Below are 21,729 nucleotides of genomic sequence, written 5' to 3'. Positions count from 1 at the left end.
ATTAATTTGCCAAAAAATCTTCTCAAACTGAGCTTTTGTTTACATTACAAGCATGCATGCTTGCATAAAAACTTTAATACATCTAATATATTTGAGTAAAAAGCAAAGACACTTTTGGCCACTACTGTAATTGTATGGATAAAACACATTGACTGTACAGTATGAGTGAAGTACTTAAACTGGCCTGAGGGTGGGAGCAGAGATGTTGTAAATTGTCTACTGTCATAATGCCATTTGATTATAGGGCCTGGAAATATTGAGGTTAGGGTCAATTCAAACACATTGCATTGTTGGCATATTGCTCCCAGAACAGTGTTATGCACAAACAGAGTATGTAATATCACACAGTACTAGCTTACTAGTATAAATATTGCGAAACAGTAGACCGTGCTTTTAAAACTACATAAAGCACTAGCTATTCTGACTAAATCTCTGATTGTTGAATCCAGTTTAGTTCCACGACCCCTTGACAATGTAGGCAAGTGTGTAGGCGTCACGTTCTCTTTTTCTACCTCTATGAAAATAAATTCCTGTTATCTCACGAAAACTTTCACGGGTCAGTACTTCAAATACTAAACTGAACTGGTGTAAAAACAGCTCAACAGGTTTGAGCAGTGTTAGAGAACATATTGGTTTAGTGTGGATTAATGTACAACCTTGAAGTATGTGGGACCAACTACAAATAAATTCCTCTAAGCTCATGAAAGTCTTTAACGGGTCAGTACTTCTAATACAAAACTGAACTGGTGTAAAACAGCTTAACAGGTTTGAGAAGTGTTAAAGAACATATACATTTTGTGTGGATTAATGTACAACCTTGAAGTATGTGGGACCAACGTACATAATGAAACAACGCTCATATAGCCATTTAAAATAGACTTTTATTCATAATACACTCCATTCATAAAGATCAAAAATATTAGCATTATTAAAATATTAATTAAACATTTACCAATTGTGCATTATATACATGACAATGTAAATGTTACATACATTAAAAAAACATTCACTGTCCAGTCAGAAAGAAGACTTCAAGTCTGTTCTACATGCTAATGCAATATTTAACAGCGGATAATTATACATGTTTCATGGCCAACACATTCGATCTCAATGCTCTGTGAAACACAAACAGAGTGAAAGTTTAAGTGCAAAAAGGTTTTCGGAGTTTAAATATAATTTAAATTATTCATATCCTTTCAAGGCAGGCTAAAACCAGTTTCCTTGAGCCTGCTCATAAGGAATTCTGGGAAGGGTTGCCACCACTAAATTTAACTACACAGCATTCCAAGTATATAGATCTTATTTCCTAATGTGATGCCTACATCATTAAATAAAAGTCATTCTTCATAAAATTACTCGAACACCATGATCTAATTCTCCTCATGGAGGAGAGACGACGGTTTTCAGATAGTCACCGAAAACATCATCAATATTGCAACACTTGACCTAGAAAAGATATTTGTGCCTGACAATTATGGTCATTGCAAAACATCCCGACATTTCAGTTGGAGGACTTCACTATGAAAGCTCTAGAAGTTTACCTCTGAAAAATCTATCATCCATCATCGCAGGCAAAGACATTTGACCTGTGCCAGGAACTGAACAATCACAAGGCTAAATGTGAGTTTAATGTCTTTAGTTGGTTTTATCAACAGAAAGTGCACTTTGTGAAGCCCGTCCATCAATATCGCTTCCACCGACTCTGGATTGTGACTGTACCTCTTCGTATGGCGGTGGAGGAGTCTCTGTGCTCTGATTGGCTGTGTCTGTGCAATGGCTGGTATCTGATCGTATGAATGTTGTCAGAGCACTAAGTTCCGACTCGTCCTGTGCCAACAAGAGCTGAGTGGGTCCGCGGAAGGACGGGAGTCGTTGACCCCAGCTTCCGTAGATCGCCTCTTCATATGTGGGAAGAGAAACGGGTAACCCATCAACCACAAGGTCCAGCTGATCGGAGGACCTCCTGCTGAGACAGCAAGATGCTGCATTAGTCAACATACTGATTTATATATACATGAATTTCATCTTCGGGCTAGATGTGTCACATTATCTGACTTTTAATACAAGGTTATTGTGGTCAAGATAATATTTAATTTTCTTAAGAAAACAAATTATGCGATCAGTCCAATCTTCATGTAGATAGAAATAGCTCATAACAAAAACATATAGTTATTTTGTATTATGTTGCATTTCTGTCAATAGATCCTACCAATAGATTACACACTGGACCTTTAAAATACAAGTGTGGGAAGACTACACATGCAAAATGTTAAACAGGCGCAAGACACTGCTGATGGATTGTATGCAACATTATTATATGTAGTATTTACACAATATCAACAATGATTTACATTTAGTCATTTAGCAGATGATGCTTATTAATATTATATTATAATTATCATCAATACTGGTATATTGTGACACCACTACTGCAGGTCTTTCCTAAAACTTTTAACTTTTTTAAACTGGTGAAACAGCTTACCTTAGTGAACGACAGGAAAGCAGACGGGACTTGATCACTAAACAGGCCGTAGTGGTAAGAAGGAAGATGGACACCCCAATTGCAGTTGTAGCCACACTTGGGATAGAGCTGACCATTTTTTCATGTTGTTCAGCATGACCCTCTGTTAAAAAAACACAACATTATTTAAAGACTTGTCAACGGTGCTCACAATGAACCTTACTGATAAAAATCTATACCAATGTAATGCTTTGAAAAAGAAAAATATTCTGCCAACAGCATGAATGGAAAGAAGAAGCACTAAACTATACAGTAGTTCAGAAGCCAAACGGGTTTAATGGAATCTGTGGTTAAGTGGTTTACATCCTTTGATTTTAATTCTATGACGCTGACGTTTTCCGAAGTCTTAAAATGCATCACAGAAAAATCAATACTGGTTAGTTGGGTGACTTTGCTCACTTCCTGCTCAAGCTGCTGGTTTCCTCTCGTGACATGTTTGAGATCGAATAAGGAAGTAACCAGACCGGTGTAAGACATCAAGGTTTTTTCTCCTATAGCCTATGTAGTTTTGATTATTTAGGTCATTTGTTCACAGCCCTGCTTGTGCAATTCCTCCTGCACATTTCCTTCATTCGGAATGCAAGCAACCTGCATGTTGCTTCTTCTTTCACATCAATCTTTAACTTGCCAAGAAAGCAGTACATGCGATGTCATTACCATGAAAATATGATGCACTGTGAGATGCATTAGTCTGCACATAAATCCCCACCAGCAGTAGAAAGAGGAACACACTAGTGAAACATGCCCTGGTCGACAGTCGAACCCACATCTACACATAACTTCAACTACAATTGTTATCTAGACTTTTCTTACCTCGTCGGGGTATACAGGTGGGCATGCTTGGCTGCCAGCGTCCATGGTTACATTTAGCCCAATACCGGCGTGAGGGAAGAGTATAGCTCGGCTCGCAAAAGAAGTGAATGATGCTCTTATGAGGAAAACCTCGACAAGGAGAAGGATCACAGCGGAAACCTCCATGCTCTGGTACGAGCGGGTGGGAGCAATTCCGGCCTTAAACAAGAGCAAAATATTATGGCTACATTGATCATTTATCTTTATCAGTAGGTTTCAGAGGAAGTTGGTGGCTAGTTTTCTGGAAGAGGAAGATGTGGTGTGCTAAAAGGAAACCTTCTTACCTGTGGTTAAGTCTGGCAGAGCAGCCAACATAAGAAACACGTAGCTTAGAGCAGTACGCAGACATGGCAAGAGAGATGATCGCTGTGCAGACATCAAAACACCGGTCCTGCAGGCGAACAATAAAACAAACAGACAACTTCGTACCTGTATTTCATGTATAAACAATTTGTCAAATTGATCACGCATTGTTAATGCAAAACTGTAAACGTATAAGTAAAGGGAAGTCATGCATCAGCCGTGTTTATTTGATGAGAAACAGATACACTTAAGTGCATTACATAGTGTGACTAACACCATCAACCGCATCTTGGGTTGGTTTCACAGATAGTGTAGAGATGCACCAACAGCTGACAAAAAGTACACACCCAGACTGTGACAGTTTTATAATAGCACCTGCAAAACCTAGGTGCAACTTGAGTTCACTCAAATGTCAGGCTGGCACGGTCAATGTTCCAAAGATGACTGGCAGCTTTGCCACAACCTTTTTCAGACATGAGCAAGAAGTTCACCAAGTTGCAGAAAACATCTTAAAAACCAAAAACACTGCATGCGTGTTTGATGGCTGCAATGTTATACTCATCTGTGTAAATGCGGGATTGTCCCTTCTTGGCAGCTTGACATTTTCAAACAAAATGTTGGCACAGAACAGACCACAGTGTGGGCGGCTTGCTGCCATCATCTATGCTAAATACGTAAATCGCTTAAATGTCGAAAATAAAGATTCGAGATGCAAACAGTGTTCAATCAATCCAAACATCTTAGACTTGTAGATATTATGCATTTTCGATTTCGGCTAGCAATTACACCCAGAAAAAAAGATTTTGAATAATGAAGTATAGTGAATATTTTTGATGGGTCTCTCTCTCTCTCTATCTCTCACTCTCTCTCAAATACAGAACTGATCTTTGATTCACCTTCACTTCTCTATTAAAAAACCATTATTCTTCAATCCAGCTCATTGTTTATTGTTCTCTTGCCACAGAGCTACCTATAAACGACACACGTAATATAAAGTCTACACTAAACGTACACGTTAAAGCCTTTGTTAAGGGTTTGTAAAAAGCTCCACACAAAAGCGCTTTCATCCCACCATAGCATGCCTGTGTAGTAACACAATGATGGAGCACAGGATGACTGATTATAAACGCAAACTCACCTGTCAATGCAGCTCGCGTCGATATATATATATTTAATATATAATATAATCCAGCTGTTCTTTAGTGTGTTCTCCTTCCCAAGCTTTCAGGTGTTAGGTGAGGCTGCACGTCAGCTGGCACTGAACGGGACCTGATTCAACAAGTGTATGTATCCACAGAGCAGCTGTCAGATGACTCACCGCGCAGCTGAGTTATCAAACGCAGCTGGCGCTCTGATTGGTGGCTAGAGCTGCGCGTGCACGCGCCGAGGGCGACGAGAGCGAGCCGAGCCGCCCCACACCGACCGTCATATTCTGGAAACCGAAAGCAATTCGTGGAAAAATGGTATTGTGGTTGTTTAATGAATGTAAGTATTTGTTTTTACGACCACGCCTTCCAGCTTATGTTAAAAGAGGAAAGTGAACGACAGAAGGATGAGGTAAATAATAAATGGAGCTAAAAATATAAATATAGGATGTGTATATAATATGTGTATAGGCCTAGAGAGAGATAACGCTTATCTGTGAGCAAAATTTTGGTTTTTAAATGAATGGTTTTGTTTTGAAATTGGCTTTGAACAGCTGTGTATAGGCACATCGGGTTTAGGGTATTTCCCATAGAAATAATCTATACGTTTAGTTACATTAAAACAAGATTGCTAATGACTTAATTGCTTTAATGTTACCAAAAATGATTTCTGTGTTGATGTGGGAAATGTCCTAAATCCGAGGTGTCTGTAACTCAGCATAAGGCCTTTTGTTCCACTGAAGATGACCGAAAATGATTCCATTCTATTCTTTTTTCGTCAGGTGCAACAAAATATAACTGCTGTCCTTCTGAGACCTTGTATCTCCATGTGTCTTGATTTGTTTCTGCCATACATCATTATTATTAGTCACCCTTTATGTTTGTCATTGGGTTCTGCAAACATCAATAAAAAGTATCAAAAAGCGCTTGTCAACTTTGATAAAACAGCATTTAATCATTCGAAAAGTAGTGTTTCTTTCATTTTTGGAATTACAGTAAATTTGGACATCCAACGTTTCGGAAGAACAGCGACGATTTATGCAACATAAATTGCATATTTTGTACACTGGTAGGACTTTCCCACTTGACACTCTTAAGAGAAATAATTGTGACATATCCTGAGCAAAACTGCAGTTCTGCTCACTTCCAAGCGAACAAGGAAGTCAATGAGTCAAAAGGAAAAGGGTTTAAAAAGTGTATTTGAAAGCTTGTTTAAAGTCCATTTTAACCACCAGTAAAATTCACATATGAGGAAACTAACCTTGACTGTGCCTCAAAAATGAAAAACTAACAAAGCAAACGACAAAACAGTATGAACCAGTTTACATCTTCAAAAGGATGCTGGACTGTCAGAAGCAGTTGCATATCCAAAAAACTGCTGAAGATTATTTTAGCAAATCAATCCAAAACAACGCATCGTCCATCCAGATTTAGTCGGAACAGTAGTCTTCTGTTATTACTTCTATTCCACTTCTAAAACAAAAGGGTCAAAATATCTACATGCTAACAGAACAGTAAATTATAATAAAAAAAGAAACTTAAATTTATGTATACAGTGCAAGATTAGAAATTAGAAACCCATTCAGTTTTTAACAAAATTACACAATAAAGACAACAGCAGAATACAGGACATCCTTTTAAAGCAGTGGCAATCTGAGATGAACTTATAGAAAAGCCATATTATAAAACAATGTACCCTTCCAGAGAGCATTGGATAACGTTACCCTAAAGTATGCGAGCACCAAATGAAGAACATTCAAAAACATAACACAAATGCAGATCATTGGCATTCAACAGATCAAAGCTCACATCTTTTCTGGGAATGTAATACATCTTGTGAAAAAATGCAGATCTTCCTATTGAACAAAGCATGCGCATCCTCTTTCCCGGGAATGTACTGCATCTTAAACTTTTGAAAAATGGCAAAGAAAATACGTTTGGGAATCAATTAACACCAATGCTTTATGAGAAAATCATGCAAGTTGAGCAGTTTTGCTCTCTGTTTAGCATTTTTTAGTCACATTTAAACAAAAAAGGCTTCTGGTAATAGCTTTCATATTTCTGAACAGTCAAAAGCCATTTTAAAATATGAAGGTGAATGTGGTTGGTCACAGTTTACTTGACATACTGTAGTAGTATTGCCAAATGGCACGTTCAGTTGAAGTTTTAGATTAAGGCTGTTGTTTTGTTGCTACTTAAAATGATCTCCAGATAAACCTCAATTTGCTTCAGTGCACTCTGCTTGTTAACTCACAATCTATGCCTACAATAACAGATAAACATTAATGTGACCCTAAACACACTATTCACTATTTGAATATTTTTGTATTTATCATTTAATAAAGTCTTTAATGCTATTAATGTACAACATATTTTGCTCAAAGGCCTGATTGTCATGTTTTTGTTCAATCTCTTGAAAAAGTAACAGTCCGGAATTAAAATAATAGATAAAACACTGGTGGAGAAAACTCGTTTTTATATTAACAAACGTCAATAATTGTTTTCTTGACATCACATCTACAATTTCAGTTATGCTTTCTGTGTTATAAGTGTAGGCCATTGAACATTTTTATTGCCTTTGTTTTTTTTGCTCCAAAATATTTAGGCTACCACTTCAGTTTAGAATTAACCGAACTCTACATAAATGTACAGGTGGTGACCCAAATCTTCAATAGACCGTCCAGTGATCTGATCACATGAATGATTTGGCTTAGATTATTGTTGTTTGCTTTCACTACAACGAATGCCAAATCGGAGTAATCTTTTAATGACTGGTTACATTTTTGTCATTGCCACCAAAAATGTTAGTCACCAAGCAAAAAGAAATATATACACAATCTTACCGTGATGTGTGATGTAGTGTAGTGTACTTGTACAATGTGCCAGCTTAGAAATACGTATGGATTCATTTATATTATAAACTCTCATATTCAGACTTCATACTGTCTTTGGTTGAGTTCTCGGTGCAAACTATTAAGGTCTCCTGCTTTCTGACATGGGATTCTTAATGCAGAAAGCAGTGTTAATGACCAATTATATGAGTGTTTGTACACAGATACGTGCCTGTATATTACTGTATGTGCTTTGTGGCAGCTCTAGCAGCTGTCACATGGTGGAATCAAGCTATGACGTCCATTTTCATGGCTAACAAACTTAAAACACTAGAGCATACACAATCCTCAGCCATACTTGCATAGCTGAGGTTTTAGTAAAACATCATCTCTCCTACAGAACCTATCCTAAATGAATCCTTCAGAAAAAAAAATGCGATACCTTAGAGATTTATGTGAAGGGCTTATGAACACAACATTCCAATGTAGGACAGTATACATCAGAAACAACTCAATCTCTTCAACTAATGTGCCGTGGAGCAGTGGTAAAAGTTTCTGAATCAGTTCTTTAAAAAGTGACCTCACACCCGCCCCTCTCTCCTTTGTAATGTAAAAATGTGGAACTACAAATGAAAGGAGGAAGTTTCTGTGTGGAAATCATATTGGAGTGCAGCTCAATCTCAGAGCAGCGTTTTAAATCATCACTTTCACTCAAAATAAATCATTGCAACACAATATGAAAACAATTTCATATCATTAAAACGCTAAATTATAAACCACCTGATACAAAACGCCTCCAGTGTTTACCATTGTTTAGTGTTGTAACAGGAACCTATATTTTGTCTTTAAAAAAGAACTTTCGTCAGTAGTTGTTTTCCTGTTTAAAAACCAATTGAGTAGTGTGTTTCTGGTGCAAACGATGAAGTGCAGAGAAAAGCTTGAGGTTTGGGAAAATCCACAAAAATCTGTTGTGGGCAGAGTAGAATATCCAAGCGTTTCATTTTAATATCCATACTTCAACATACTCAGTTCAGCCAAAAGCGCAGTCTTGGAGGTCAAGCTCAAACCACGGAAATGTCTTCAGAAAGCCAGAGGATAAAAAGACCCTTGTTTAAGCAGAACACTGTGAAGGACTTTCCATCATGTCTTTCATGTCACCGAATACGGTGTTTTCAGGGGATGAAAAAACAGTGGTCGAAAAAATTGCTTCCTCGAAAGTGTCTTTCGCGGTCTATGGCCTCATCCTAAATCGCCTGACCTTAACAATCATGTAACGGTTAAAATGTGCAGAATAGACCTCGATCTTTGCTTTGAGTTTAGCAGAGGGTTTCTGAGAGGTCCCGCCCTAGTTTCTCATCTCATGCGGTTCTGCCTCATGAGAGGAACAATACAAGAGGGTGGGCCTGCTTTAGTCAGGAAGGGATGCTTTAACAGCTCTTGAGCTGTAGCCCTCTGGGCAGGATCTCGTACAAGCATCCTGTCCAAGAATCCCTTGAGAAGAGGCGAAACCTGCGGAAACAGAAAATAACACGCCAAACGTGACTTAACAGGTCAACACACAGCAGTTTGAACAGTAATGTTTTTTGGCTAACATGAATAACCAAGAGAACACAGTCTGATTACCTTGTGGAGATTTTTGAGTTTAGGCGGAAGATTGTCACGGATCATCTTCATAGCTTTGAGCGGAGGCTCGTTAAAATACGGCGGCTCTCCGTCCACCATTTCAATCACCATAATGCCAAGCGACCAAATATCCACCTATACAGGTTACAATTACATCATCAGACAGTAAAGTCAGCAGTATTGCAGCAGGATTTCATTGGTAAAGGGGGTTGTCTTACTTCTGGGCCATATGGGAGTCTTGAGATGAGCTCAGGAGCCATCCAATAGGGAGTTCCTACTAGAGACTTCCTGCGTTGCACCTCCTTTGACACCTGGGCACAAAAGCCGAAGTCTGACAGCTTCACCTGCAAATGAGGAGAACTTGTTTTAAATACATTTCGTGTTTTGTCCTTGAAACCGCTGATTGCCACAGAAGTACACAGCAGATGAGTGTGTGAAAGTGATAAAGTCCTTTCTTTCTTAAGAAATGATTACATAATTTAGCTCGATTCATGCCTTGAGTATTTTCTTTGAACATTTCTGCAATACTTGGTTGACTATACAAGAAATTATGCCCAGAGACATGGCAAGAGGAAATGAAACATCCCTGTATATGTGTGTTTGACCTTACAGGCAGCCCTTGCCGAGAAACAGCTGAATGTGGCTAAAAGTACTTCCGCATATAAACCACAAACAAACCATGTCAAACATAGACTATGGTTTGTTAGACAGGGTCTATGTCAACACCACCAAAAGATGATCTGGGCGATTTGGTATCATGGCCGGAAAAGCTGATTACATTTCTATGAATACAAAGAGAAGTATTTGCCAAAACAGAAAAATAAGCAATAGAAGTAAGGGTCATTTATGTGGCATATAATTCTGTTTTTGACATTTCTGTACTCCTGCCAAAAGTGCATTACATACTTGAAGCTACTGGCCATGCACCTTATGATGCAACATTTAGATCATCTCTAAACACAAGTGGAAATACCGGTCTAGGCACACAAAATAACAAAGAGTCTGCCAAAAAATGGTTTAAACATAAACCAGTTCTCAGTAAACAAGGATAAAATAGAATACAGAAAGGGCAGTTTTCCTGAAATCATAAACCCGTGCAACCCTTCAGCTTGACTGCAGACAAAAGGGATATAGAACTGTCTGTCATTTCACCGAACACATTTGGTCTTTGAAGAAAGGTGAGGGATTTACCCTGCCATCATGAGTGAGAAGAATAGAATCGCTCTTGATGTCTCTGTGAATGACACCCTGAGAGTGAAGCACAGCGAGAGCCTTCAGAACAGACAGACACACAGCGGCAATCTGCTCTTCATTCATCCTAAAAAGTTGAGAAAGACAATGGTGCTTATTAACCACGAGCAAACAGAAATTAGTTATACTCTATAGTCAATGACAGGTTACACTGGTTTGTTGTGATGCTCTGCCATCTAGTGGTGAAGTAACAGCTGGTTGGGCTACAAGATGTTTTCTATATAACATACATCATACACTGAGGTACAAATTTTATACCACACTGTTAATATGGGGTTCAAACACTTCAAATCAAAGGGTTCTTTAAGATTAAAAATGCATTGTAAAAATGTTATTTTCTAGGTCACTAATAAAATAAAGCAAATGGAGCACATGTCAAAACAAAACCAGAATTGTTGATTATTTGTCAAAATTATTTTAAGATGAGGAATCTTGCCTGGTATGTGTGACAATATCAGTCAAAGCTCCGCCCTCAAGGAACTCCATGACAACCCAGAGTTCATCCCCCACCAAGTAACTGTTGTACATCTCTACCACGTTCTCATGGTGATAGTCCCGCATGATCACCACCTAAGCAACGGGAAACAATGGCAGCAGACAGTTTCTATTTAAAATTCTCATTGAGTGCTTCAGGAAACCAATATATAAAGGTCCAATCGTACGAATCATACTCCAATTTCCTATGATATTCTAATGACAGAAATGCAATATAACAGTCATAACTGTCTCTTCAGAGGTATAAAGACCTTACATAGTGAGGCGATGTGTTATTATTACCTCAGAATGAGCCATTTCTATCTACATACACCGTAGGTCACCTTGCATGGAATTCACCATGTTGTTTCTACAGTTGCCCTTATCCAGGGGTCGGCAACCCGTGGCTGTCTTTCTATGGCCCTGTTTATGCCTGGTATTGAGATGCGTTTTGGTCGACCGGATCACAAGTGGACGAAAGAGGCACATACCCGTTTACACCTGCTGCTGTAATCAGTCTATTTTGTCCACTTCTGTCCTGATTTCTTCAATAAATATCTAAAAAAGCATACACATTTACCCAGGCATACACCCTGGCTGGGTAAATATATTTGATTTTTCAGATATTTCGTTCGAATAGAAGAAATAAGTGCATGCAATTTACATATGAGCTCGACCGCAGATGACAGAAAAAAAACATACAGAGAGCAGGGGTTTTATTTCTGCTTGCGTATGCTGTATGCGGCGTGTGTTAGAAATGGAATGGTGAGAAAAGTTTCTGCTTGGTTCGTCTTTAAACTTTGAGGTCTTTAGGCTAGCATGACTCTCATAATGTTCACGCATGATGTCTCTATGAGGAGAGTAGGCGGTCTCTTGTGGCCGTTCATCAAACGCCATAAAAACAAAAGCCAAAACAACAGTTCACAGAAACAAGCTGAAATTTAACACCGCTACGCTACTCTCCTATTGCAAAACTCCCACTTTTTGCCAGGGACAAATTTTTTTAAATTGCTAACATTTAAACACAATAAAATCGCTATATTAACACTAAGTGGTGCAACTAGGTAACTACTACCTTACATGCATAACAAACTGTGTTATAGTTATTTAAAGGTTACATATATTTTGCAGTTCCAGACTACTTTTATTTGGTGGTAGAGGGCCCAAAATGGCACTTTTGGTCACAAAGGTTGCCGGCCCCTGCCCTAAATGGACAAACTGCTCTACAGGGCGTGTTTTGTTAGTACGATATCTTCTGGAAAGCGGCGAAAGCACACCTCATTAAACAGCAATTCTCGCCGCTGCTGTTTCCTCAAGTCCATCTTCTTCACAGCCACCAGCTTGCCTGTTGTCTTCACTGTGGCGATACACACAATGCCAGTGGAACCTTCGCCGATCTTAATGTAGTGGTCCAGATAAGTGCGTGGGTCCCCTGGGTCAACCACCATTTGCAGAGCAGCACGGAACTGCTCGTGGGAAACCCGCTGGGGTTCCCTCTGAGGGGAGTGTGTCTGCTGGGGCGGTACAGTAGGGCCAGATGGTTTTGGTGCCAGCGGCATCTGCAGGCCGTGAGGGGGCTCGGGTCCTAAAGCTGGGTGGGATGCGTGATGTTGGGGCTCTGTTCTATGCTGGCCCTGTGAGCTAGTTTTACCTCCACTGCTGCTGCCACGGACTGCCCCAGAAGAGGGGCCGTTGTGGTGAGGAGACTCGTGAGATTTGCCGGGTTTTAAATCCTAAAGCAATAATACAGATAGATGGAATAGAAAGCAGAATGGAAATAAGCTAATTTATAAGTTATTTGTAATTTACTGAAAATTATTTAAGACTGCATGCAGAGTGTGCTTTGTAGTTGGTAGAAAAGACAAAATATTGTAGCCACTACAGAATTTCATCTCGAAAAACGAAAGTATTATAATCAGTTTTCTTGCTTTTTGTACCTGACCAGTGGGGCTTCTCCCAGAGTCACTTTCAGAGCGTGGGTACGTATTAAAGGGTCTTCCGGTTTGCTGTGCGGTTTTTATCACTCCCTCCGTAACAGGTAGGTTGGGGGTGCGGATGTTTGGCCCTGAGAGTGGTCTCTTTTCACGGGGTGACTGTGGGCTGGTGTCTCGCCCGATGTAGCTGGATTTGGGCCTCTTATCATTGGCACCTTCTCTCCTCACAACCTGATCTTGACGTGGTTCTCTCGCTCTTTCTCGTTCCCTTGGCTGGGGGGGTGCGGCAGGCCCTCCCAACCAGTTGGGCTCTTTGTTTCTGATGGGCTCCTGACCGCGAGGCTGCTGGTGAGGGCGTCCCTCCTCTCTGGACGAACGGGGTGGAACCGGTCTATGGTCAACACCTGGTTGTTCCTGGCGGGGTCTGGCCCTGCACACAAACACAAAAAGCTTCAACATCTCGACTGTAACAGCAGTCTACAGAAAGCACACATTCGGTTTGAAACTACGCATGTGTCACACCTGTCTTTGCCGTCTCCGTAGCGATCAGGGTGCCTGTATTGCTGGTGGGGGTGTTCTCCGTTTTCTTGACCCCCTACTGATAAACCGGAGTCTCTGCGAGGCTGTAGGGGTGGACTGTCTCTCCTCAAAGAGTTTGAGCGGATTACCGACATGGTCTCAAACTCGTCCAGCAGCCACGTGAGAGAGCCATCATCACCGATTTTACGACCCCGCACAATTGTCTGCACCACACAAACATACAAAAATATTACAAAGTACTTACATTTATGCATTTGGCAGATGCTTTTATCCCAAGCAACCTACATTGCATTATACTTTACATTTATAAGTATGTGCAATCCCCTGAGATCGAACCCACGACCTTTGCATGTCTAGCACCATGCTCTAACCACTGAGCTAGAGGAAAGCTGTGCTTAGTTTTGTCTTTGTTTTTAGTCTATTTTGGACATTTTAGAACCGATTCCCAACGACTTGTAAACATTGCCAATATACACAACCACAATATACACAATCTTTTTTCATCACTAATCATTAATTGTTCACAGTAAGTCTGCAACTTCTTGCCACAACTCCCATTCACAAACAGCCAAACACAGAGCTCATTATCTCTCTCACCTTGCGTGGCTCTACAGTAGTGATGACGGAGGCATCGATAAAAGGTTTCGGCCTCTTAGCCGTGTCCTCAATGAGGCTTTGCCATTGCCGTGGAAGCCCCACAAACTTCTGCTCCCGCTCATCGAAATCAGTGTGAACACGATGCTCAAAGTTAGAAGGGGCTGAGATCGGGATGCGTTGCTTTTTCTTTTTGCTGAACATGTCTGCGGCAGAGCATCAGACCTAGATGTAGAAAGATTGCAATAATTTTAAAACGCTCATTTACATTCAGTGAAACCTTAAACACCATTTATACTGATCCCATAAAATTGCGGACAGTGCGCCTGCTGTGTGAAAACAAACGCATCCCGGATTGACCCAAAAAGTGATTCCGGACAGGGGACTTAGTAACATTAAAGGGATCAGTCCCAGAAAGCACCATGTGTGAACAAAAGGCAGAAACAATGCCGTAAAAGCCGTGTATTGATTACACGCATCTGAGGCTGTCGAAAAATCTATTAATCGTTTTATTAAATGCGGCTACTACAATATTGAAAGTACTACAAAGTTTTTTTATTTATATTTCCGCACGCATTGAACATTCATTAACGTGACTGTTATTGCTATAACTATCCGCTAAATGTCCCTTTTCTTCTTACAAAGAAGTTACCACAGGGAGCATATCATTCATTCATTGCTTCATTTACATAAGGGATGCGGGTCTGTTGTCGAATTTACCATGACCTAATATAAAAGGCAGCAGTTCATATGATTGCAGTCCCTCTTTACAGCTTTAATTTTGTTTGTTATATTGTATCTTAAATGTAAAATAACCTGTCCTGTTCCAGTATACCCAAGTGTTTTTAAAGTTGAATATACAGGACTGTGGCTCTTCGTTTCCTTTTTTAATTCACCATTGTCATTTGATATTTATTGATCTTTTTAGAAATATCTATAGGATCTGTATTAAATCTATATTCATTGACTCGAATTGAGCACTTGTAAATCAGAAACTAATGGGAACATCAGAATCTATACCCAGCCATACACGCATCTATAATAACGCATTAATAATTTCAAACAAAGTAATTTATGTTCGTTAGTTAATCTAAAAAAAATTATAAACAAAAAAATACCATTCATCTTTAGCTAAATCACAGATGAATTTAAGAGTCATAATCACCAAACCTAATCTCGGAGATGCGAGAATAGCGTTGTCTGCTTCTAATCGCAGTTTAAACTTGAAATTACTTTGTATTTTCCAGTTAATAGTTTTGATCACAGCGCTTCAATAAACTTGATCGCTTACCAACCTTTAAAACACGGCTGTGTGCACCTGCCGTGCTTCCAAAAAGCATGCGTGTTCTGTGCAGACACCGGCTCGACTTTCACCCAAGCAAGATTGTTTTTCTCAACAAGAACATAGTAAACAATATAAACATGATGATCATGTACCGATCCAAGTGTTTTTATCTAACAATCCCAGGACAAATTCCTGGACACATTTTCTGTGTATTTTCCAGGATCAGTGTATGAAAAGGGCTATACAGAAAGAAAAATACAGGAAGAAATGTCTGGAAAATACATCAGGAAGCAACAGCATTAATTTACATGAATGTTTCAAGTTACATGAGTAAGGCTGTCACGATTATGAAAGTTGGCTGACGATTAATTTTCTAATAAGTCATTGCGATTATGATGACTGATTGTCTGTTTTGGGGCTTTGACGATTATTTGTATGTTTTAGGGCTTGACATTAAATTCTTGTGCATTTTGTTTTTCGCTTTTGAAACAACCATATTCTTCTGAATATAAGACTAGAAAAAGGGGGTTATCATATATTTAAGGTGTGGTCTTTTACGTGTCAATAATACAACCGCCAAATACTTGTAAATTGAGTAAATTGATCAGGGGTGAATTGAAGGCACCCTTAAATTGCTATCAGTCATAAAAGAGTTTCTAGCTTGTTTTTTTCTCCATTGCAAGACTTTAATAAAATGCAATTTTATTTTGATAGGCTGGTTTTCACACTGATTACTATTTGTATGGTATCTGCTTTAGAGATTTGTTTTTTAAGTGATGGTGTTGTAGTGGAACATTTTACCAGCATTACCATACTTTAGTGACAATATATGCACTAAAATATGCAATATGCAGGCACAACAGCTCCATTAAGAAAAATTCAGAAGCAAGCAGAATTGCTCATTAAAACTGAAAAGACCCAAAACAGCCATTCAAGTGTAAATGTGAGCTTTCTCACTTACTGAGCTTCTTTTTTACAACACTCTCTTTAAACTAGGGATGCACCGATACCAGTTTTTCTCTGCCGATCCGATTCCGATACTGAACTTTCAAATATCGGCCGATACCGATCCAAATCCGATATCAGTTATTGTTGACCTTTTAAGGTTTAGAATGTCTGTAACTCACACAGTCATTAAATTTATCTGCTTAAAGTCAAGCTTTGCATATTCATGAAATACATCAAAACTTAGATAAATAATATACACAGTATGACGGACATCTTTATTAAGGACACTGTGCTAAACTTATAATTGAAATAAATTACATTTAATAGAGCTATGGAGTCATCCAAATGACAATCTGTATTTTCCAACCATCCAGCATTTCTTTGATTGTAGCTGAAATCACGCTGTTGTGTGTGATCCTCGCAACTCTTTAGCATGTAGCACAGCACTCTGCAATGCGTAACCAGAATCCATCCCATGCGCGGTTAAACTCAAAAGGTAATGGGACACACGTCGGAGCTCCAAATATTAGCAGTGAAGCTCAAAGATTTTACATCTTTTAACTGATCCGCAACATGCGACGACACTATAAAATAACTCGGGCAAAGCTGTTTCAGAAGTGTATTTACGCGATGGTAAACTAACGCGGTTCAGGCGACGGAAGCCTACATTTTCCACAACAGAGAGAGGCTGATTATCTAGTACAATAAATTCCACAACTTTTTCTGTGATTTTTACAGATTTTTTTGTCGTCTTTGTGAAGTTTTTCTTGCCTTTGAAATAATTCCTGCAAGGTTTGGTGCTTTAATTCGTCCTTTTTGCGTTTCGCTTGTACAAACTCTTCGTGATCTTTTCCGTGATGCTTCGGTAGATGTTTGATTAAATGTGTCGTGTTGTAACGCGCAACAGTACTTACACACTGGCAGCTGTGCTGCTTTCTGTTGTTTCAAGCGTGAAATATTTCCACATCTGCGACATCTTCAACGCGCTGAAATTTCCATATAGGCGTAAAGTTGGGTCCTGAAAGGTCTCCCCACTAAACTCGCCTGTCGGGCCATTACGCAAAATAAATTTCAAAGTATTTAATTATTATTTTTAAGTAAATGCATTTTTCTCAAAATAAACGAACGTTTTCTATTTACTTAAATACAGCTCCCCGTTCAACAATTGCTGGTAATTTGGTATCGGATTTGGATCGGTTGTGCTGACTCGCGCATGATCGATACCCGATCCATTCAAAAAGGTATGGATCGGAGCCAAATCCGATCCAGAGTATCGGATCGGTACATCCCTACTTTAAACAGTACAAAACAAAGCCATACTCCATGCTCTCTCCTCTAGCCCTGCCCATTCTCTCTGTGGGTATCGGAGACACTCCCTGAAGCCAAACACTGGACTGTGATACACGTGGGCCGAAACCCCCTCCCACACCTGACTGCCATGGGAAAACTCAGCTGCTTCCTGCGACGAGGAAGCAGCAAGCTGTGTTTTTTTTAATGCGGGAGCGTTTGATGTGTAATGTGATTATTTGTGAAGATGTCAGCTGAGGCATGAGATCAGTGTCAGCTGTTTTGGAAGTATGCAGAGACTTCTTGAAGTGCTGATGTGAACTAATTTCCAACACTGAGGGTAATGGAAACACAGCTGTGTGAAGTTTGCAGGAGAGATTATATCATCATGATCATATAAACACAAGTCAATAAGCATTTTTTGATGCATTCCTTGGGGGGAATGCATTTGAGGACTGGGCAATATGCGCAAAAGGCTTTTATATTTAAAAAATATCATCCTGCCTATATTATCGGTCTACTTGATCCGTAATAATCTATATCGGCCCTGAAAAACACATATCGCTCGACCCCTATCATAGTGTAAAGTAGCCTTGGTACATGAACTTATTGTTCCCTTGTTTACTGCAATGAATGTTTTCAAATAAAAGCAGCTGTCCACTTTTTGACTTTTGTTAGAAGTGCACTTTTTGTAAGTCTTAGAGAATTTTATATTAATATTTAGATACTGTATATCAGCCTGTTATCGGCTTCCAATGTTAAAGAATGATTGGTTATCGTAATCGGACAAAATTTATATACCGGTGCATTCCTTCAACAAATACTTTCACTTAGCACTGTAATAAATGGGGAAGAACGTGTGTAACAATTTCTGTGTACCAGCTGTGTGCAAACAGCTGAGGGACTTATTCAAGGGCACACTAGAAACAGATCAGGACAATTCACTAGATCATGTCCTACTCCTGAGCTATATCGTGTACATTTGTCCATACTTTTACTACTAAAATTGATATAAATCACTTTTGTAACCCTCTGATCTAGTACATAGTAAGACTAAAGGCGAAAGAGGAAAAGTTAAATGTGGACTGAATTAATTAGCACATGTCAAATTGTCTATTGGAACAAGTGCAAGTAATACATAACATAAGTGACAGAAACAGGTGCTTCAGCAGAAATCTTCTGTTCAGTTGGATTTCACCACACACATACACAAACGCAATATCTAACAACACCTCCTGGGTTAGATGAAAAGTCTGATGTTAAAAAGTGTGCATTGAAAAATTACACTACCGAGTTGAAACTGGCATTCCAGCCACGTACCATTATGCACTGGTGAACCGTGAGAACAGAGAGGACAGTCTCAGGTAAACATTTAAGGTTCTGCTCAAGAGGGGCAAATACATAGTTAGGGAAACATTCAAATACAACAAAATTGATACTTCTAGAACAGTTCTTTAAGCATAGAGGTGTCGCTTTAGTTGTTTTAAAAGACCAATTAAGAGTTCGATAAATACAGTTTGACCTTGGAACTAACAACTCTAGCATCAGAGATTTTGTCTTATCAGACCAACCTAATGTTTGCAGAGCCTGTTGTTTTCTATCCAGTGAAATGTAATAATTAAAACGGCAAAATGTTCTTAATAGATATGCACCGTTAACCGCTATTTCTTGACCATTGGAACCCGATATACAGTACATAAATATTATTAAAATACATTATCTGAAACAAAAAATTGTTTTGTCCCCTGACAATCATGTACCAAGCCTACTTCAAGATTCTTTAACTTTTTCACAAAATAAGCCCTGACAGTGTGACCAGGACATGACGTGAAGCGGAGGCTGCCTGTACATTATCCCTTACATTGTGCATCACAAAAAGCAGTGACTGCAACGTGATAACACCCCACAATGCCCTGCATGTGCAACATACACAAGGTCTTTGTGCACTTGACTGCAGGTCCTAGTTTGATAGAGGGCCTTCTGATGAAACAGATTACACATACATAATCTCTTGCCAAAGACAACAGTACAGTGTTCACAACAGCAGCTCACAAAACAGACAAGCAAGTGGTACAGTGGCATCACTTTGCAGCCTATGAGTTATTAGGTAATGCATTACTAAACGACTTCCATTGAGGCTACAACAATAGCATGTGATGTAAACCCAGTTACTTTTTACGTTTGAAAAGACACAAAAGAAATGCCAAACATGTCAAGAGCATCAATTCAAACAGCAGAAAATACTTTTTTTAATTATTAGAGACAACTGGACTTAAATCTGGAAGACAAAGTCTGATGCTGGGAAAAGCGATAGCATGTAAGACTGCGCATTATGTGTGACCCGGTCCAGCACTAAAGTATTTAAGGAATGTTTGGAGTGCCCGGTACAGACTGCACCCCTGTCTGAATTTCCATCACACCTACTGGAAGCCTAAACTGATAGCTGGCTTGAATGAACAGAGGTACAGGCACATAGTATGAAATCCAACAGAAAAAGGTAAGACAAAGGTGCAAGAGATAGAAAATGACAACTGTGTGTGTGTGTGTGTATATATATAGCTACAACAATAACATGTGATGTAAACCCAGTTACTTATATATATATATATATATATATATATCCCATATCTGCTAGTTAGATAATGACAACGATCCGTCAATGAGAAGAAAGGTTCACTTAAAAACAAATTATTGACCCACTGACTTTTTGGACAAATGGTTAAACTATTACATCTAACTTCCTTGAAGAATTATTTTAGTTCTACAAAATGATGTCATGACTCTCGTAAACCCAGTTACTTGTATGTATGTATAGTATGTATGTATAGTGTATATATATATATATATATATATAATCCACATCTTCTAGTTAGATAATGACAACGATCCGTCAATGAGGTGAACGAAGAAATGTTCACTTAAAAACGAATTATTGACAACCTGACTTTTTGGACAAATGGTTAAACTTCTTTGAAGAATTATTTTATTTCCACAAAATGTCATGACTCTAATAGAAGACACAAGCTGAATCAACCAGTATCGACGACAGGTGCAACCATGTAATGTTCATTGAAATCCAGCGATCTTAAACATGTCCTGATAAAAATCATCAATTGACACAATTCTGTATTCCACGCACACAACAGTTTAAAAGCAGTGTGATCAAAAGCATTATTACGTGTACAAAAAAGGGTAACGTTAGTATGGACAGCCCCATTGGAGATCGCTTTCGGTTTATGGGGATTTCTCGAAAGGTAAGTTACAACGACTAGTTTGAAGCGGACCTTTTGAACAAGAAGTCCTAGTTGGTTGGCGTTGAAAATAATGTATTTTGGCTGGTGTAACCACCTGCTTCGCTACCATGAACTATAACGCATTAGCAGTTTGGTCAAACTTTGCAGTAGTTTTAGAGGCCTTCTGGTAATGTTGTATCGTACAAATGTTACCCCTTTTAGTCAGCAACTCAACAAACCTCTCGCTTGAATCTAACGTCAAGTCTGAATAAAATCAGTGTTGGTAAGAAGCTAGTAAGATGGACGTATTTGCGATTTAAATACTAAATGCAGTTCCCCAGCAAAGGTCAGAAACATACGTACAAACTTTAACGACAGCTACATGACTCCATTACTAACAAAATAACATTCTTCTTTGTAACTTTTACAACGTATATTCAGTTTCAGGCGCCTAATGCTACGCAGCTAGCTACAAGGAATTAGCTAATTTAGCACGACGCGAAAAAACTCACCGAAACTGCCGTCTGACACAAAAACAGCCCAGGCTGACGTTAAAACTACACACCTTTATGACAGAAGTCGCTTTACAAAAATGCCTACCTGTAGTGTTACGTGTGTCCGCTTCGAAAACAACTTCATAGAGTCTGTAAAGTTTCTCGTATGAAGTTAGCAGAAACTGGCTAAGTGTGGGTATCAGTCACAGATCCCTCACGAGCGCACTTCTCGTGCTCTCTGCGCCATATTCACACACTGAAGTTTCATCCGGGGAACTTCCAGTTTTGAGCCGCGCCCCCAAGCTGTTGTGTGTATATTTTCAGTATAGTCACAGTATATATTTAGGTACATGATCAAATGAACGCAATGTGAGAGGGCTGTTCTTGTTTGTTTTTACTTAATTATCTACCTTT

The 21,729-nt window shown here is 39.1% G+C and overlaps 2 protein-coding genes across 7 annotated transcripts; both read right to left on the bottom strand.

The window, feature by feature from the left end:
- Nucleotides 1–862: 862 nt before the first annotated feature.
- Nucleotides 863–5,021, bottom strand: LOC306908185 (sushi domain-containing protein 6). Of its 6 annotated transcripts, XM_079480839.1 has the most exons (6): nucleotides 4,815–4,961; nucleotides 4,052–4,139; nucleotides 3,658–3,764; nucleotides 3,335–3,532; nucleotides 2,483–2,624; nucleotides 863–1,963 (listed from the first exon to the last, which is right to left on the bottom strand). In XM_079480839.1, the coding sequence occupies exons 3-6, from the start codon at nucleotides 3,749–3,751 to the stop codon at nucleotides 1,636–1,638; spliced, it is 762 nt and encodes a 253-aa protein (XP_079336965.1). In that variant the 5' UTR covers nucleotides 3,752–3,764; nucleotides 4,052–4,139; nucleotides 4,815–4,961; the 3' UTR covers nucleotides 863–1,635. The 6 variants fall into 6 exon arrangements, with proteins under 6 accessions (XP_079336965.1, XP_079336964.1, XP_079336961.1 ...); XM_079480838.1 differs by lacking the exon at nucleotides 4,052–4,139 and having other exon boundaries at nucleotides 4,815–5,021; XM_079480836.1 differs by lacking the exon at nucleotides 4,052–4,139 and having other exon boundaries at nucleotides 869–1,966; nucleotides 4,815–4,948.
- A 982-nt stretch (nucleotides 5,022–6,003) lies between these two features.
- On the bottom strand, nucleotides 6,004–21,629 carry pak4 (p21 protein (Cdc42/Rac)-activated kinase 4). Its single transcript, XM_079481918.1, has 10 exons — nucleotides 21,422–21,629; nucleotides 14,072–14,293; nucleotides 13,457–13,677; nucleotides 12,938–13,364; nucleotides 12,278–12,733; nucleotides 10,963–11,096; nucleotides 10,467–10,593; nucleotides 9,494–9,619; nucleotides 9,276–9,410; nucleotides 6,004–9,161 (listed from the first exon to the last, which is right to left on the bottom strand). The coding sequence occupies exons 2-10, from the start codon at nucleotides 14,270–14,272 to the stop codon at nucleotides 9,006–9,008; spliced, it is 1,983 nt and encodes a 660-aa protein (XP_079338044.1). The 5' UTR covers nucleotides 14,273–14,293; nucleotides 21,422–21,629; the 3' UTR covers nucleotides 6,004–9,005.
- Nucleotides 21,630–21,729: the final 100 nt, after the last annotated feature.

This window comes from Barbatula barbatula, assembly GCF_947034865.1.
Source record: "Barbatula barbatula genome assembly, chromosome: 19".
In the NCBI taxonomy this organism is placed as follows: domain Eukaryota; kingdom Metazoa; phylum Chordata; class Actinopteri; order Cypriniformes; family Nemacheilidae; genus Barbatula; species Barbatula barbatula.
Note: the sequence above shows the minus strand (reverse complement) of the source record. Positions and strands in the feature narration are given on the sequence as shown.

What these genes read in the sequence shown, in the direction of transcription:
- pak4 (XM_079481918.1), bottom strand. Translation starts at nt 14,272, where the DNA reads ATGTTCAGCAAAAAGAAAAAGCAACGCATCCCGATCTCAGCCCCTTCT. An exon ending in CTACTGTAGAGCCACGCAAG is followed by an intron (nt 13,678 to 14,071) that starts GTGAGAGAGATA and finishes TGTGTGGTGCAG; the next exon opens with ACAATTGTGCGGGGTCGTAA. An exon ending in GATATTGTCACACATACCAG is followed by an intron (nt 10,594 to 10,962) that starts GCAAGATTCCTC and finishes TCAACTTTTTAG; the next exon opens with GATGAATGAAGAGCAGATTG.
- LOC306908185 (XM_079480834.1), bottom strand. Translation starts at nt 3,886, where the DNA reads ATGACTTCCCTTTACTTATACGTTTACAGTTTTGCATTAACAATGCGT. An exon ending in TCTGCCAGACTTAACCACAG is followed by an intron (nt 3,533 to 3,657) that starts GTAAGAAGGTTT and finishes CTCTTGTTTAAG; the next exon opens with GCCGGAATTGCTCCCACCCG. An exon ending in CACCTGTATACCCCGACGAG is followed by an intron (nt 2,625 to 3,334) that starts GTAAGAAAAGTC and finishes TTTTTTTAACAG; the next exon opens with AGGGTCATGCTGAACAACAT.